The 16,933-nt window shown below is 34.9% G+C and overlaps 3 protein-coding genes across 3 annotated transcripts; 2 read left to right on the top strand and 1 right to left on the bottom strand.

Annotated features, from left to right (window-relative positions):
• Positions 1 to 24: 24 nt before the first annotated feature.
• Positions 25 to 1,760, bottom strand: LOC120342880 (mitochondrial inner membrane protease ATP23 homolog). Its single transcript, XM_039411921.2, has 4 exons — positions 1,487 to 1,760; positions 949 to 1,116; positions 716 to 874; positions 25 to 235 (listed from the first exon to the last, which is right to left on the bottom strand). Exons 1-4 carry the CDS (start codon positions 1,675 to 1,677, stop codon positions 25 to 27), a joined length of 729 nt encoding a protein of 242 aa, XP_039267855.2. The 5' UTR covers positions 1,678 to 1,760.
• A 1,213-nt stretch (positions 1,761 to 2,973) lies between these two features.
• Positions 2,974 to 6,049, top strand: LOC120342966 (uncharacterized). Its single transcript, XM_078114882.1, has 4 exons — positions 2,974 to 3,070; positions 4,910 to 5,045; positions 5,318 to 5,361; positions 5,695 to 6,049. Exons 1-4 carry the CDS (start codon positions 2,989 to 2,991, stop codon positions 5,826 to 5,828), a joined length of 396 nt encoding a protein of 131 aa, XP_077971008.1. The 5' UTR covers positions 2,974 to 2,988; the 3' UTR covers positions 5,829 to 6,049.
• Positions 6,050 to 7,816: 1,767 nt separating this feature from the next.
• On the top strand, positions 7,817 to 16,605 carry LOC120342857 (thymidine kinase, cytosolic-like). Its single transcript, XM_039411848.2, has 8 exons — positions 7,817 to 8,123; positions 8,799 to 8,878; positions 10,372 to 10,403; positions 10,600 to 10,713; positions 11,186 to 11,276; positions 11,610 to 11,699; positions 11,994 to 12,113; positions 13,879 to 16,605. Exons 1-8 carry the CDS (start codon positions 7,976 to 7,978, stop codon positions 14,083 to 14,085), a joined length of 882 nt encoding a protein of 293 aa, XP_039267782.2. The 5' UTR covers positions 7,817 to 7,975; the 3' UTR covers positions 14,086 to 16,605.
• Positions 16,606 to 16,933: the final 328 nt, after the last annotated feature.

Here is a 16,933-nt window from a genome sequence, read left to right as displayed (position 1 = left end):
CAAATATAGAAAACATCAGGTCATTCATATAGAATATCGATTTCTATGTATATAAGCTTTATAAGACAGTTCTGCTTGTTTCTCATCATACGGTAGTCTATCATGGGGACTGTGATCGTAAAAACATGTCAGAAAAACCTTCTTAACCAATGGCTGAACAGCGTTCAGGTCGTAATCTGGATGCCTTGACAGAAAAGATTGTACTGCATTCCTTATCACACAGGATTGGTAACCCCTGTGAACAAATAATTATCATTACTGCTGAGAATACGGGAAAATAACGTGACATTTCAGAGTCTTGTTGTCCCACTACATAATTTGCTTTTTGATACATGAATTAAATGTAAATGAGGAGGGTTCCCGACCTTTTATGGCTCGTGGCCCCCATGTTTATCATTCCAGTGGTATATTTATGGTGTTATTTTGGTTGGTTGATTCTAAATCCCAATATGTTCAAACAATTCATGCTCAACAACCCTATCAAGCAATAAAACTAGAAAAAACAGTTCTCTTGGAAAGTATAATGTAGAAGGCAAGGCGTTTTGCGGCTAGGTCTGTGGCCCTCTTGGGGAGGCCACTGGCCCCCAGTTGAGAACCGCTGGTTTATGTCATTGAAAAGAGATCACAACTTTTATGTAAGCATTCTAGATTTTTCAAACTCTTGGGTATAATCATACACAAACATTAACACACAGAAGTTCAAAATTGTTAGTACCTCTTGCTAGATGCAACCTTTCTTGAACCCATCTGCAGAGTTTCCGAACTGCATTGTCCGCTAAGTGCTGCGGCACGAATGGAACTACACATGTCCATCTCTGGTTCCTTGTAGTTCAGGTTCGCTCGACAGTGATCGAACGCTGATACAAGTATATTACTGCATAAAAAGATAATAAGATAAGTTTGGAAAATGTTTGTGGGAGTTAACAGTGACAAATTTTGTCTATTTACCTCAATGTTGTCTGCATTGCCCTTGTTTGGCTAGCAAAAGAGGCTTTACTGAAGGAATCTTGACATATTTCTATTTCATTTTTTTCATAGTTGAAAGCTCCCAGCATTTCCTCCAGCTCCTCACCGCATTGTTTTACAGCAATATTAGTATCCACATCAACAAAACACCTGGATATATAAGAAATATTTCCAATTTGAAGCTGGCATTCACATTCAACAATCATACTCTCAGGTTGATGCATCCTGCAAAGTACTATGAGCATGGTTGCTACCACATCTCTGATTGAAATGTGTGGGTTTAAACCCCATTGAGGACAAATTATGTTCGAGAGGACTCTTTGCCACCTAGTTCACTAGCTGGCTATGCCTTTCTCCATCATCATACTGTCATCTCTATACGAATATCCACGGCCAGGACCACACGATCCACTGTAAGATTAAGCCAGCTTATCGACTTTCCTCTCACATAATTTACCATATCAGCCTATTGATCAATGAAATAAAGGCTCGTGCAGGTATTATATCATTGCAATCTTACCCAATGTCTCCCATTGCATCCATCATAATTGAAAAGTATGGATTTGACTTCTCATTTTTAAATGCCTTTTCCACGATTTCTTTCACGGTGTCATGTTCTAGTTCTTCCTTGGTTTTTCCATTTTTGCTGAAGAAGAGTGTTTGCAATACATTTCTTCTGGCTTCCCCGGATTTATTTAGAAAGCCGTCCATTTATACTTTTTTTCCGTTGATAGGTAGTAACTTAAGGGTATCCGACGGCGGTGAATTTAAATATCATGAAAATAGGAAAAAACCTAAAATTAAAACATACAGAATCATGCTAAATGTCAAAAGGTAACAAACCAAAATAAGTTATATACTGATATAACGTTACGATACCGCCCCGGCACCAGTACAGCATCATCGCCATCAAGGCGATACCGTAACACTTTCAATAAAGAACCTACTGACCTAGTCTTTTCAACGTCTGGTTTTATACTTATTCTGGTCGAGATATTATCGGATTGCGTCATGTGTGACGTCATTGTAAATCGTCATAATGGCGTCCGTGTCACCGCTTTCTTGGCGATGGCGCAATGAAAAGTGTACAAATGATGTCATAATCGAAGTAGTACAGAGGTAGAAATAACAATCTTGACCGGCGCGTCATTTCATTTTGTGCCCATTGAAGGGCAGTGAGATGAAACATGTGCACATCTTCAATTCCACACGGAAATTATTTTCATTTGGCATATTCAACAAAAATACAGGCGAGATTTTGTTATTTTATATGAATAAAGTATGTAAACTTGATAGCATGCAATTTAAAGATTATTTTGAAAAATTTTAACGGACCCGAAGGCATATGCTCCTACTATTAGTTAAGCATTTCCCCAATAGTTTTTAAAACCCCGGATATTTTCGTGTATTAGATTTAGAATTTAATCTATTACTACATGGAAAATATTTAGGAGAAGTCATAAGATAAACTAATGTGCAATCACTTACATTGGTAACAGGGAAATATTAGTAGAAAATAATAATCAGTGAAAAAAGTCGTTCAATATATATATGTTGTATTATATAATAAAGTTTAAAATCAGGCTAAGCTAGCAGTTGTTAAACTATCAAAAAAAATTTAAATGAGCTTTGATTGCGAACAATTTTTTCAAGTTGGATTTTTATTGACTGTAATTCTCAACAACTAACAACTCGTTATTGTGCTCAACTACAAATAAATGTTACACATACAACACATGCAATGTTCCTTACCAAATAAGATTGCCGGTAGTTTGATACCAATGTCCAGAGCAGAGACAAATGCCAATATCCCACGTCCACCATATTTCATAGGGATATCTAGAACACAATTATTAGGACAGGATAGGTTTTACATATTTATCCCGGGGAAGCTGGAAGTCGATAAGACGGCTTAATGATATGCATGGCGAACCACGACCTCTCGTTCGGTTACCGGTACATGTTGGGTATGGAATTAGTTAGCCTGTTACTTGTTGTTGTTTTTTCAGGTACGTGGACTTAATGGTGAAGGAAGCCCCGGTTACTAGAATCACCCTACGACGGCGAGGGGTCCAACAATCGAACCCACGCAGGATAATCAGAGGTGCGGTTGGAGCGTATTCCTAACGGTTACGATCTCATAGGAAATAACTGTTTTGACGCTTTCGGTATAGCTTAATGGATACAGCACGCACACTAAATATTATCTCATAGATTTAAACTGTTAATATGCATAGCATTTCTCATAAAAACTAATTGAATACTTTTTTCCGATAAACTTTAAAACGCCTGTTATTTCCATCTATTGAATTCAGAATTTAATTTATTTCCATATGGAAAAAATATCAGAAATATATAGCCATAACGATAGGAAGCCGTGAAAGAAACTATTATGCAATCACAGTAGTTACAGGGAAATATTAGGGCAGCGTTTGCTGTAATAAATAGGCTATATTAGATAAAAATGAGTCACGAATAATATTTCAACAATCAGTGGAATGAAGTCGCGCATATTAGGTCAGCGTTTGCTGTACTAAATAAACTCTATTTAGTACAGCAAACGCTGACCTAATATTTCCTTGTAACTACCGTTATTGCATATTAGTTTATTTTATGACTTCCTACCGTTATTGCTGAAGTATTTCTGATTATCGGTTGATATTTTCCATATGGGAATGGATTGAATTCTAAATAAATAGGTGAAAATAACCGACTGTTGCGAAATGAAGGGTATTAGTCGAGCAATATTACCAAATATCTTTGGTATAACAACAAAAATCGATTTTCTAGTTAAAAAAACACCTTCTTTACCAAACCTGTAGAAAAAATATAATATTAACTATATTGCTACTAAATTCATTTAAATAAAAAAGGCATTTGGAAATTTGAAGATAAACAGAACAATCAGTGTCTACATCATGATTAGTCTGTGCTCAGCCACCTACATCCATTTTCAATACTGCGCAATTCATATAATCTTACCATTTTTTTTACATAGATTCAATATAATAAACCTTATAAACCTACTGGTAACATTCTCGTGAAAAAATAATTTAAAATTTATGATAATATGTATGAATAATATGTTCTTTCTGATATATTTTTGCATTTGACTTAATTTATCTATATGTACTAGTGAAATTCGTTGTAAAAATTAATGTAACCCTTTTCCAATAATTTTCAAAACGCCGGATATTTTCGCATATTGAATTTAGAATTCAATCTATTTCCATAGGGAAAATATCAACCGATAATCAGAATTACTTTATCAATAACGGCAGGAAAACATAAAATAAACTAATATGCAATCACGGTAGTTAAAATTTTAAGTCAGCGTTTGCTTTAATAAATAGGCTATGTTGGATGAAAAGCTGTCACGAATAAAATTAAACAATTTGGGGCAAAGGAATCACCTCCAAAAAAATTTCCTCAAAATTTTTATTTTCATTCATGTAACAAAGTTGAAAATCAGGTCAAACTATTGATTGAGATTTTATAGACTGGATATTTAATTTAGAAACAACTACTAAAAGCTCAATATATAAACGAACCGTATATATAATAGACTATGAGAAAAATTGTTTAGGTATACCGAATCTAATTTACGAAGTAGTGAAAAAAGTGGTTCTTACTCTACTACACTAAACAAAAATTGTTAATTACGCATTGGCTACATTAAATCTGCGGATGACGTTTTTTCACAATATGTATCTGCTGAATTTTCAGGAAATTCATGTAAACGATCCTTGCGTTAAACCTAGTTATATATAATCTGCTCAAAATGATTAAAAAAAATAAAATTACCATGAAAAAAAAAACTATACTTTTCAAATTTCGATCCATAGAAACGCAATTTATGGAAACGACCCATCTGGAGGTTTGTCATTAATTTTAATATATTTAAAGTGTCATATGTTTTAAAAATAACCGGAAATTATTTCAGAATATAAGGCTGACAGGATCGTAACAAGTCACTTTTGTCGATGTTCATCGAGAGCAGCATATCGCGAAAAAGAGAAAATGGCATCAAAGATTTTCAAGCTTCTGCTGATCATGCAAGTTGTGGCGTTTTGCATCTGGTAAGCACAACGGAAAAATATGTATGATAACTAAATATATATATATTTATGGCACATATATATATGTGCCTGAATAATCATATATAGATTACTGGAGTTTATATGAACTTATAAACCCAAATCTTTTCAAATAAATTATAGTTTAATAAATGACTTGCCTTCTTACGAATCTATATAATATGCTTGCTCTTTAATATGTGTGCTATTTACGGTAGTTCGAACGTGTTTACAATATTGTAAACAATTTTATATTATTTACGTTATATTTGCAGTGCTGAGAGCGTTAACAACACCAAAGGGGACAATAATGCGACAGGTAAGAAAATTTATAACATTACAGAAAATATGATGCTGTCTGTCTTTTTATTCTATTATTCCTTTTACGATTCTACTCAGATAGTCTGTAATAGGAACAAATCATAGTTAATTTGAAAATGTTAAATAATAAATATCAAGCACAAAAGATTCTCTTTATAAACTTTTGTGATCTTTATTGAAACTTTTTGCAAACTACCAGATTTGAAATTTGAACAGAACTATTTCATATCTGACTCGGTAAACACAAAGAAACATTATCGAATGTCTTCGCGTACTAGCGTTTTGTTTTAAGGCTTCTTCTATTTTGACATGTACATTCTATTCATTACAGAGATAGATATCATCTTGCCTAACCTTGACCCAGAAAATCGGACTTGGATGCCAATAGTGCCGTGGTGGGATTCTGAAAGTGAAAAGGCCTTCCAACAATTGAGAGAAAGAATTCGAAAAAATATGGAAAATTAAAAGTTCAGACTACTTAGTTAAAACGATTTAGAGAACCATGGACAATCCATTTATTTTAATCGTGCTCACATTTAGAGGATCAACAATTTATATCTAAAACTACAACAACAACGGGACTTCAAAATATATGATTCGATATATTATTCGTGTTTTTATTTGCTTACTCAGAAGCTAGGTTTGTATATTCCCGAATGTAATACAGTGCATAAGGAGGGGTCTAATTTTTCTTATGTATGCAGTTTTTAGCCAGGATAAAGGCGATCAAGCAAGAAACAACTTTTCTATTTTTTCGGTTTAAAAACAAAAGTATGTCAAGGTCAATGTTCACATATTTTTGATTTTCTGTAGAGTTTGTGGGCAGGATTTACAGCTCCGGTTGGCAGCTATGGGAAGAAACCCCATACCAGAATTTATCATGTACTATTATGATGGTTGCGCTTATTCTTTGAAAAGCGATTTTGCGGCACTTGCCCTGAATCAAACCTGTACGTGTTTTTCTGCTATATTTCTCTCTATTCTGATCTATTCGCGAGCGATTCATCGATAACCCGACGTTTTTTGACTCACCATCTATCCTCCTTCCAAACGAACCTACTGAGATAGATGAAATTAAGCAATTGTATTGCTGAGATAACTTCGTCAGGAACGTAAGTTCGTGTAGTGCTTCTTTAACTCAAAAATTGGCCACGAATATTTGCAGAAGATTTTATTGATTGTTAAGAATTAGCAGAATAAGAGCCGGGCGATCAAAATCATCATGGCGTTAATCAGAAAACAAGCTGTTGAAGCTGTGCCATCTCCGTTCATATCGTGTCAAGACCAGAGATGTAGAGTAGAGAGTAGAGAGTAGAGAGAGGTCATTAGCAATATCGGACAATTTTAGGGATCGGTATCGGCTAGATGTAGACGGATATTTCCGTTATATTCAGCTCTTTGATCTGATCTAGGATGTTTTCAGAGGAAAAGTTAGGGTACTAATGTTGAAAAAAAAAATTTTGCGTAGAGGGATCATGATTGTGAAATCTGCCTTGTTAATTCTGAGTCATGCCCGATCTACCCTCACGAGTAGAAATGGGGAAAATATTCTAACCTGATTTTAGCTATTTATCAGTCAAACTATCTCAACTAATTCGGTCATTAGTCAGTCAGTGGTTTGTTTTTTCACTTGCCGAAAATACGAAAGTGTACAAACAGTAAGGTAACAAAAAAAAAATTTTATCGCAAAGGGACCCGCAATAAACCAGTAGGGCGTAGGCTAACGGTTATCGAGCAGCCTCACATATGTGACGCTGGCTATTTTGCTATACCAAAATCATCATTTTTAATAAATCATGGTAATTATGAATAAAAATATTAATCAAATATTAGTGGATTTTACAATGTGCAAAATACAAAATATGATATTATTTTTGCACAAAATTCTTTGTAACTTCATCGTATGTCAAGATGTACCTCAACACTTTCATTACATTCATTGTATTTTTGCTTATGCTTATTTGTTGTGTTATTTTTATATGGACCACAGCGGTCTGGAGTAATAAACGAATTGAATTAAATGAATTTGTGTTTTTTTTTTGCATGTGCTTCGTTGTGCATTTCCACAAGGAATCGCGGATTACTACAATAGCAACGCCAATGCATTGTAGGCAACAAAATTTTGTCTTTCACGACTTTCGAAGCCATGAACCCAACATTGACAAATGAGCCTGAGCCCTGAGCTGAGATTACCTCCTCTGTGACTATATAGAATACAAGAACATATAAATAGAAAATGCTGCGTTTGCACCCAAAGTGGATCTATAGGCATAGCCAGGGCCGGGGCATTACATTTTTTTTTATTTTATGTGTGTGGGGGGACTGGGGAGGGTTTCAACATTCAAATTTTTTATGGAGTCGAAATACACTTATCGTTATTATTACTTATTATTTCTCACAGCAGATTGACGCGGCCTCTCATTCTGCCAATGATATTAGAACTATTCGCTTGGTCGCACAGAAAGGACACGGTAAGCCTACTACGTTTTCTGTGTGTTTCATGATTCGGACAATATCATAAAATTTAGTTTGATTAATGGTGTGGTACAATGATGTTGGTGTTGCTCTTGGCAAGCGAACTAATTTAAAAATATAACATAAACCACAAATAAATGAAAATAGGCGGTAAACTTACTATGCCTGACCGCGTAAATTTGATTCGTATTTTGGCGGGGAGACGTTTGTTGTTGCCGCTCGCAGGATGTCAACAAAAAAGATCTTGCGGAGTCGCTCAATCTGGGATTGCTTCTCGTATTGCAGGTTAGTGACTTGCTTGGAATTTTGGCTATGCCTTTCCATGTTCAACTTTTGCATTTATTTAGTACGACATGTGCATATGTGAGTTTCCGGTATAATCAGGCCATAACGTTAGATGTGCAGGATAGGATAGGATTTACATATTTATCCCGGGGGAGAGGAAAGCCGATAAGACGGCTTATCCATATGGCGAACCACGGCCTCTCGTCCGGTTACCATTCCAAGTCGGGTATGGGATTTGTTTTACTGTATTGTTTGTTTTCGGAAGCATGGACTTGGTGGTGGAGGAAGCCGTAACCGACCAGCGGTTACGTGAACCACCCAACGACGGCGAGGAGTCCAGCAATCCTCTCGCACATAACCATCCCTGCATGGGATTCGAACCTGCGAACCCACGCAGAGTAATTAGAAGTGCGGTGGCGAGCGTATTCCTAACGCTTAGCCCGTTGGGCCACACCGCCGCGCTGTGCAGGTAGTTCAGTGGTTTATTTTAATTTTCATAAATGCTCCAAATACACTATTGTTACGGTATTCACTACATTCTGACATTGCAGCATTGTTCAGTCCCTCTGGTCCTCAATGCTCTATAACTGTACAATGCACATAATATTTTTAATTCATAATTTACAATGTTTTTTTTATATAATTTCCAACATGTATGCAATGTTATGTCTTTAGCTGGAAATCCTATTACAATGTCTTGTTTGTCTATCTCTGGTTTATCTCATAGTCCGACGAAAAATCGAGGACAAATTCAGGTAAAAATGTGTTTTTTTTATTTCAACTATTAACTGAACTGGTAATGAATAATGAAGTGTTTTGGCTGCTCCCTTTTATATCCAGATATCTGCTTAAATTCGTGAATTTCTTCTGGAAAATTATTGGATTAAGATGGTTTTCTCAATAAGTTACGAAACATGGACAATTTTAAGCATATGGGCAGTACAAACATTCAATGATCGTACAGGGCATTCAGCTTATGCTAATTTCAAGCAGACGTGTGCTGGTACTCTGATATCAAAACCTGTAGACTGTCAGAGCAGCAAAGTAATCTGGTGTCGAGGGTTTCATTTTGTGATGATCAATATAACATATTGTAGAAAATTTTTGAGAACTGGAAATAATATTATCCGTTAATCAAGGTTTACATTTGACGCCAAAGATCTTCGGTTTATCGCAATATCACAAAACAAACATTCAATTAACAGCGTACTGCTGGCATATACTGTACCTATTGAATTGGTCAATATTGCTGCAATACTGCAATATCCTAGGTGTTTCAAAAGTATAACAGCTCGGAAGTTCAATACATTCGAGTATCTTTTGTTTGATTATTTCTGGCCCAAGCCTCATGTTTACTAGGTTTGTGTTTTTGGGCGGGCACATGATATCTCTCATGTTTTTAACTTTCTTGAGGTTTTGCTCACCCTCCAGAATTCTCCATTTTAAATTTGTGTATATTATGGAGTATTCAAATAAACTATCTATTTATTGTACGGGAACAATATTAAGTTACATCAGTCTGTCAGTACTTGTCTGCTTGTGTAGTACGTCACAAATCTTCGATTCCAAGAATAATCCCTATATTTGAAAGACATCAATTATTTTGTCCAAATCATGAATTTCCCAGATTTTATGATTGTGTCCTGGAGTCAGAGTCAAATTTGCTTTCACAGTTTTAATGGTGATAAAAGAATTTTTGAGAAACTCCACAAACCTTAGGTAATTAAGCATTCCTACTTAACAGACAGTTTTGCAAATGCCAATGTTTTGGTTTCCAAAAGTCTATTTTTCCAGAGCTGGAGCCCGAGTCGAAATTGCAAGTCAAAAACCAAATTTTTTCAACCAGCAGATTGTGTCAATTTAAATTTTCCTTAACTTCGCAATTTTGATTATAATCCAAAGCTAATAAAAAGTGCGCAATTCTGGTAATACCAATCTGTTGGACAAGAAGTTTCAGATTTTGTGTCCCTCATCTGCAAGTTTTTTGGATGATCACTGTCAATAACTTTGAGTTGGGTTGCGCGAGACTAACTCCCTATCCTTCATCTTTGTCTTTATGCTAGTGGATCCGTATGCATTGACTGCAAGGATGCTATAGCAGGAATAAACATAACTATTCTATCCAACTAAGAAGTCCTGCTGCACACAAAAATAAATGTATTTCTGTAATGTTTTGTCCGACCAAAGTGCCATTGTTATAAACTGCATGTCTGACTGTTATTTTTCCACCGCCTAATTTATTTTTCAGGTCATTTTGGGTCCAATGTTTTCTGGAAAATCGTAAGTTCAAAGGTTAAAGTTTATATTTCTATTTCACTATCCCAGTAATAGGAAATTTGGTTCCGACTCTATTTTCTTAACAATAATTAAGGCATCTAAAATAAAATTTAATTTTCATCAATATTTATTGTAATTGATATTTTTTACTGCATTGTTATTGTGGACAATTTTCAAACCAATCTAACATTTTTTTTAGGACTGAATTGATGAGAAGAATTCGGAGATATAAATATGCAAATCACGAATGTTTATTGATCAAATACGCTAAAGATTCACGTTACAGTGATGATTTCATGTCTACTCACGATAAGTATGTATTTGATAGAGAATTGTTGATTTATTTATAATTAATTTTGTTTTAAGGAATACATTGAGTTGCCTTAGCTGTGGAATGAGAGGAAATTTTAAATTGGCTTCTGGCTTCGAATTGAAAAAATTTGATCAACTCCCATCTCCATCTTGTAAAAAAAATGTGACTTCGAATTTCAAAAAGTCAAATTTTGACAATCAAAACTATGGCATATGCTAACTGTCTTTGATAGACTGTTAGGAATGTTTGGTGAATTCGATGCCCTTTGAGCCTTCCTAGAAAACACTTATTCTATCACCATTGACAATCTGTGATCCTGACTGCATGGAACTCAAAATATCAACTTCCAACTACGACTTCATTTAATACTTCACATTCTGAGGAATTATTGGATGTAATTTAAATTTACTTTGAAGGTCCGCCTAAGTTGCTCTGGTTCTTTATTCAAATTTTTACAATTTCCTATTTCTAGACACATGCTACCTGCTGTAAAGACTGAAGTTTTATCAAAAGTTTCTATTCCATTGAATTGTTCAGTAATCGGAATTGATGAAGGACAATTTGTAAGTATTTTGAATTCTTTTGGCTCTGATGTGGAAACCTATCTAACCCATTACAAATCGACAAGAGGTTAACTGAACCACCATACGGAGGCGAGTGGAATCACGGACTCCAATCCTGGCTTCCCAGCCCTAGAGTATTAAACTTATTTTCAAAACACACCAAGCTGAAGTAAAAATTATTTTCAATATATTTTGTAAAAGTGTCGAAACTGTATAAAATTGAGTCTCATTTTTTTTGTAGTTTTTACATTGCAAATATGTATCTGTTAACTGTTATATAACATCAAGTCATTTGCTATTAATTCGTCTAATAGTTCTAAAATATTTTTTTAGTTTCCCGACATTGTTGAATTTTGTGAAACCATGGCTAACAACGGTTTGAGGGTTATTGTTGCTGCATTAGATGGTACTTTTCAAAGAAAGGTGAGAATAGCATTCTTTTTTGAGTAATTTGGCATTAGTTGTTTTAGCCATTCTAGGGTGATTTTGGAACATCTTCCTCAATTATGGATTGTTTACTTATTCTCAGAGGGTGGATAATGTTAGTTTCATATTAATTAGCTCGATGGTAATATGGCCATGGTTGGCCATGCCCCATTGTAGGAAAAATATAAAAATTCTATTCAATAATATTGTTTGAATTTTAATCAATACTAAACAATAAATTGAAAAGCAGGCCAGGTCAAAATCAGTTACCAGTATATTTTATTTTCCCAGGGATTTGGATCTTTTTTATCATTAATACCTCTAGCGGAAAGTGTTGTCAAACTTAATGCAGTATGTATGATGTGTTATGGTGAAGCTGCCTTCACAAAAAGAATCGGCTGTGAAACTCAGGTCTGAGTTTTTATTCTTCAGATAATGGTTCTATAAAACTTAAAACGATACTGTCTTTTCAAAGTGCATAAAAATATTGTTATGTATGTCATTCTCTATTTGAATGTTGTAATTTATGATTGTGATCCAATTTCTGAGACTAGCATTTATTTTTACTTTTCTCAATTTATAGCAGACTTAATACTATATATGAATTTAATTAAAAAGTCATTCATAGAGATTTATCTTTTTCATTTTAATACCATAGTTCCAATGTAGTATATATATTTTGAAAATAATTCAAGCATTAGGATGCATATTTGTGGGACAAAACCCAACATTAGGGCTTTAGAGCCGAGACGAGACTCTGGCTTTTGGTTGCCTTCGACTTCAACTCCCAAATAAAGAGAGGAAAATTTAGACCACGACAAGTTTGGCATATGAAAATCTTCTTTAATTGTCGAGAATGTTTGAATAACTATGTTTTTTTAGTTTGTGTTGGAAATTTTACCAGTCAAAGTCTGAAATTTTTATTGTGTCTTCCAATACGACTCAGGCGCCAATACAAGTAAACCATGTCCAACTCCGACTTCACAACGATGTGCAATATTAATTAATATGACTCTAATTGCTAAGATTCTTCTCATCAATAATTATCGATGACGTGGTGGCATCGCCGAAAACACGTCTCTGGTTTGAATCCCATGCACCCCACCTCAACCATGGGAACCTGAAAGACTATTGTCCTTTCGAATAGAAGTGACTCTTAATTAAGATTAGAGCTCGACCGATATCACTTTTTGACGACGATATCGATATATCGGCCAACTGGTGGCCGATATTACTATAAATCATATTTTGAGCCACGCTTTTATGATGCACCTTGTGAGTCTGTAGTTTCATTTTAATATTTATTATCATGGCAGTGGGACTTTTATTTAACTAACTCCGGTTTTTACTCGAACAAATGTTATTCTGTAACTTTTCCTGCTACTCTAATATAAGTCTAGCTATTTCCAGGAAAAAGTATTGTTAATGTGACGTTTTTAGATATAACTATGGACATATGTTGAGGGTATTAAAAAATTATAAATTGATATATTTTAAAGTGAATCGTGATAATGATAAATTCCTTCGATATCGTGATAGCATATGTGCAGTTACATGTTGCATTTTTAATAACTTTGTTTCCAGAGACTCTCAATACCTTATTTAGTCAATAATAATGGATTAGGTTTTAATTTTGTAATTTTCAGCAAAATGATAAACAAAACTGTTACCCCAGAAATTCAAAATTGAATTTGGGGAGGTCACAAATTCGGAACTGGCATTATTGCTTTGAGCTACCTGTACCATGTTTCTATGATTACTAACTCACCAGCTTCCAATCGATTCTATTTATAGAACCACCGTTTAATGCTGTTACTAAATTTGCCTTTTTCTCCTTGTGTAGTCTCTCAAAAATGTCACTTTATAAAAGTCATTGTTACTCAAGATAATAACTTTTCAGTTATGACTATGCATGAAATGGCTAATCATAAGATACCGGGGAATTAGGAGAGACACCTTTATAACGCAAAATGAAAGCGAGAGAAATATTGGGAAACCAGTTAGCAGGGGCGAGAGCCGTTGCAGCACGCAGCCCGGCGGTTGGCCGATATATCGGTCGAGCTCTACGTTAAGATATTGTGAGATATGAGAGACTGCTTGTATAGAGCCATCTTTATCTAGACATCTTTATTTCCAAAGTCCAGACGGCTTTAAATGAATATCATCTCTATTACAGGTTGAAATCATAGGAGGGTCGGATAAGTACATGGCTGTTTGTCGTGATTGTCACAAACAAGATCATAAAGAGAGTCCGTTGAAGAAGCGGACACCACTCGGGGAACTCGATCTTAACAAACAGCAAGATACAACGCCAGAAACAAACACTGGTGACGGACACAGAAAAATTTCTATCCCACGACAATTGCTTTTCACAAAAAGTTGAAATTGTGCAATTATGGTCAGAAAACTATAATAGTCTGTTATGTTTCTAATACAGTGATACCTCGGTGGTCCGACGACTCGATGCACCTCGGCTCTAGTCAAAAATGCTGCGGTTCTTGAACACAAATTCAGTGCTCGAACACCGAAGCATTCCGTCAAGTGAATTTAAATAATTATTGTTGTTGAGGTACACGTTTTGTTAATATTTTTGGTAGTGAGAACAAATTAATATACCGTATTTCCCGGCGAATAAGTCGCTTTTCTAGACCCATATTTTTGGCCTGATTTTGGGGGGTTTGTCTTATTAGACGAGTATGATAATTTTCATTTTTTTTCCTGTGTAGCTTTATTCAATTCAGACCATAAAATACCTTCGACAATAACATCCCCTAACGCGACTATGATAAATGTATAATACCGTTATTACGGTAATGTAAAGTATATTTAATTCATTTTTTTTTACATGAATTTTACTCGGTGGATATTATCGCTGACTTAATAAGGTTTTTTCCTACCGTGAAATTCTCAAAATAATGAGTGGCAGCTCTGCGATAAAGCGGAATTGTTGCAGCAACAGCTCAGATATGTTTTTCAAAACAACATATAATCGTACATGTTTATGTCCACGTTTCGTTGGTAATTTGGAGCAGTGATACTATTTATATTGTCCCAATAGCAGACGCGGCGACCGCTCATAATCCTTTGCATGGTAATTTGAGATTCAGATGTTGTTGCGATTTTACTGCCCGTCTTATTGGCAGGTTATATTTGCCGGGAAATACAGTAACTGCCATTGTTTCTCATGACAAAAAAGGTTTTTTCCTACCGTGAAATTCTCAAAATAATGAGTGGCAGCTCTGCGATAAAGCGGAATTGTTGCAGCAACAGCTCAGATATGTTTTTAAATTACAAAAATGCTAATCAAAACAACATATAATCGTACATGTTTATGTTTATGCCATTGTTTCTCATGACAAAAAAGGTTTTTCCCTACCGTGAAATTCTCAAAATAATGAGTGGCAGCTCTGCGATAAAGCGGAATTGTTGCAGCAACAGCTCAGATATGTTTTTAAATTACAAAAATGCTAATCAAAACAACATATAATCGTACATGTTTATGTCCACGGATTGCGATGGTAATTTGGAGCAGTGATACTATTTATATTGTCCCAATCGTAGACGCGGCGACTGCTCATAATCCTTTGCATGGTAATTTGAGATTCAGATGTTGATGCGATTTTACTACCCGTCTTATTACCGGAAATATTTAATAATAACAACCAAAGAGACCATGTAACCATATTATCATGTAAGTTCTTGGATTGAATTTTATATTTTTTATCCTATTCCAGCTAGAGGTCAAAGTTTATAACATGAAGCAGGAAGTAGTAAAATATCCTATTTCCTGATTAATTGTACTTTGGTACCATGTCTCCAATATCGACTAGTCTGTCTTAGCTGCTTTTAGCTTAATGATTGAATGTATTATGCTCGATGAATAATTTGTATATTTTGACTATGCACTGTATTCCACTGCCACTTTGGAAATGTCTATTTCGCATTAAATTATGAGCACCCAGGGGCTTCAGTGCTTGCAATTCCTCTTTAAATAATATTGATCCTACATGTAATTAGATTTGATGTTCCAGCAGTCAATTTATGGCCCACTCGTCCCAAAACTCGATTTAATATTCATTCATGATCATGGGAGAGGAAAGCTTATAGGTTGATTGTCAAATCGCCAGTCCAACTCAATTAGGGGAATTTGCCCAAATATATATATATTTTTGTTATATATATGATGCCATTTTTTTCACCCTGTATATATTAACCAATAATCAGAACTTTGGTACAAGTGACAAAATGGGACACATCATTTTTGAGACGCCACTGTCAAGTGAATTAATTGTTCGATGCATAGATTAAATAAATAGATGTTTTTCTTTGCTCTTCTGCTAGCTGCTATCTCTTTTCGTTGTCTCTTGCATGCGTTTCTATGCTTTCATTAACTTTTCTCCCTTTCGTGTATGACTGCTCATTATTGCTATTACTATAGGTTGTTGTTATGCTATTTCAGTCAGAAGTTTACTTTAGTATCATCACTTTATTCCAGATGTCCTTTTGGAGTCCAGTAAGTTTTGTTCTTTACTCGTATATGAACTGACCCTCTAATAACGGCCCAAAAACGGTGTATTTACAAAAATTCGCATATAAGCCAACCCGACAAATTGTACGCTCTCATCAGTGAGAACTTAGTCCTGAACTTAAGTTAGCATGATGTCATTTCGTTTGAGTGCGATCAGAGCCGACCCCTCAGTTTGGCAACTTTTTTTTTGAGTTTTTAAACTTGACTTATATGCCCGGGGATATACATACGGTAGGTATGATTGACAAAAAATCACATTTGCAGCCAGAAATCAGTTTTGGTGATTAAATTTGTAAAGTCAAAATCTGCAATAAACTGAATTGATTCTTCAAAATGAATTGTTTTTTTTTGTCAATAAACCATCTTTTTAGAGAATCATGCATTAATAGATTGGATATGTTGGTTAGTTGCTTGCTTCCTTATTTAGTTAGTAGTGGCTGCCTGGTTGAGAGAAAGAAATATCCGCCTTATTGAATCTAAACAAAATCTAAATTTTTTAATTTAATGATTCATTTGGAATTCGGTTGGTCGGACCAATATTGGCAACTCCCTATATATAACATCTAATATCAAAATTTGATTTTCTCTCTGCGTTCGTAGCTGGGTGTAGATTGCGGATTTCCACCACCCTGAATAGTATAGAGCATGTATAGGGGGGTTTGGAGAGTGGTCTGGATTATCAGCAATATTTCGTAGCTTGGAA

This window comes from Styela clava, chromosome 1, assembly GCF_964204865.1.
Source record: "Styela clava chromosome 1, kaStyClav1.hap1.2, whole genome shotgun sequence".
Classification (NCBI taxonomy): domain Eukaryota; kingdom Metazoa; phylum Chordata; class Ascidiacea; order Stolidobranchia; family Styelidae; genus Styela; species Styela clava.
The sequence above is the reverse complement of the archived record's forward strand: the minus strand, read 5'-3'. Positions and strand labels throughout refer to the sequence as shown.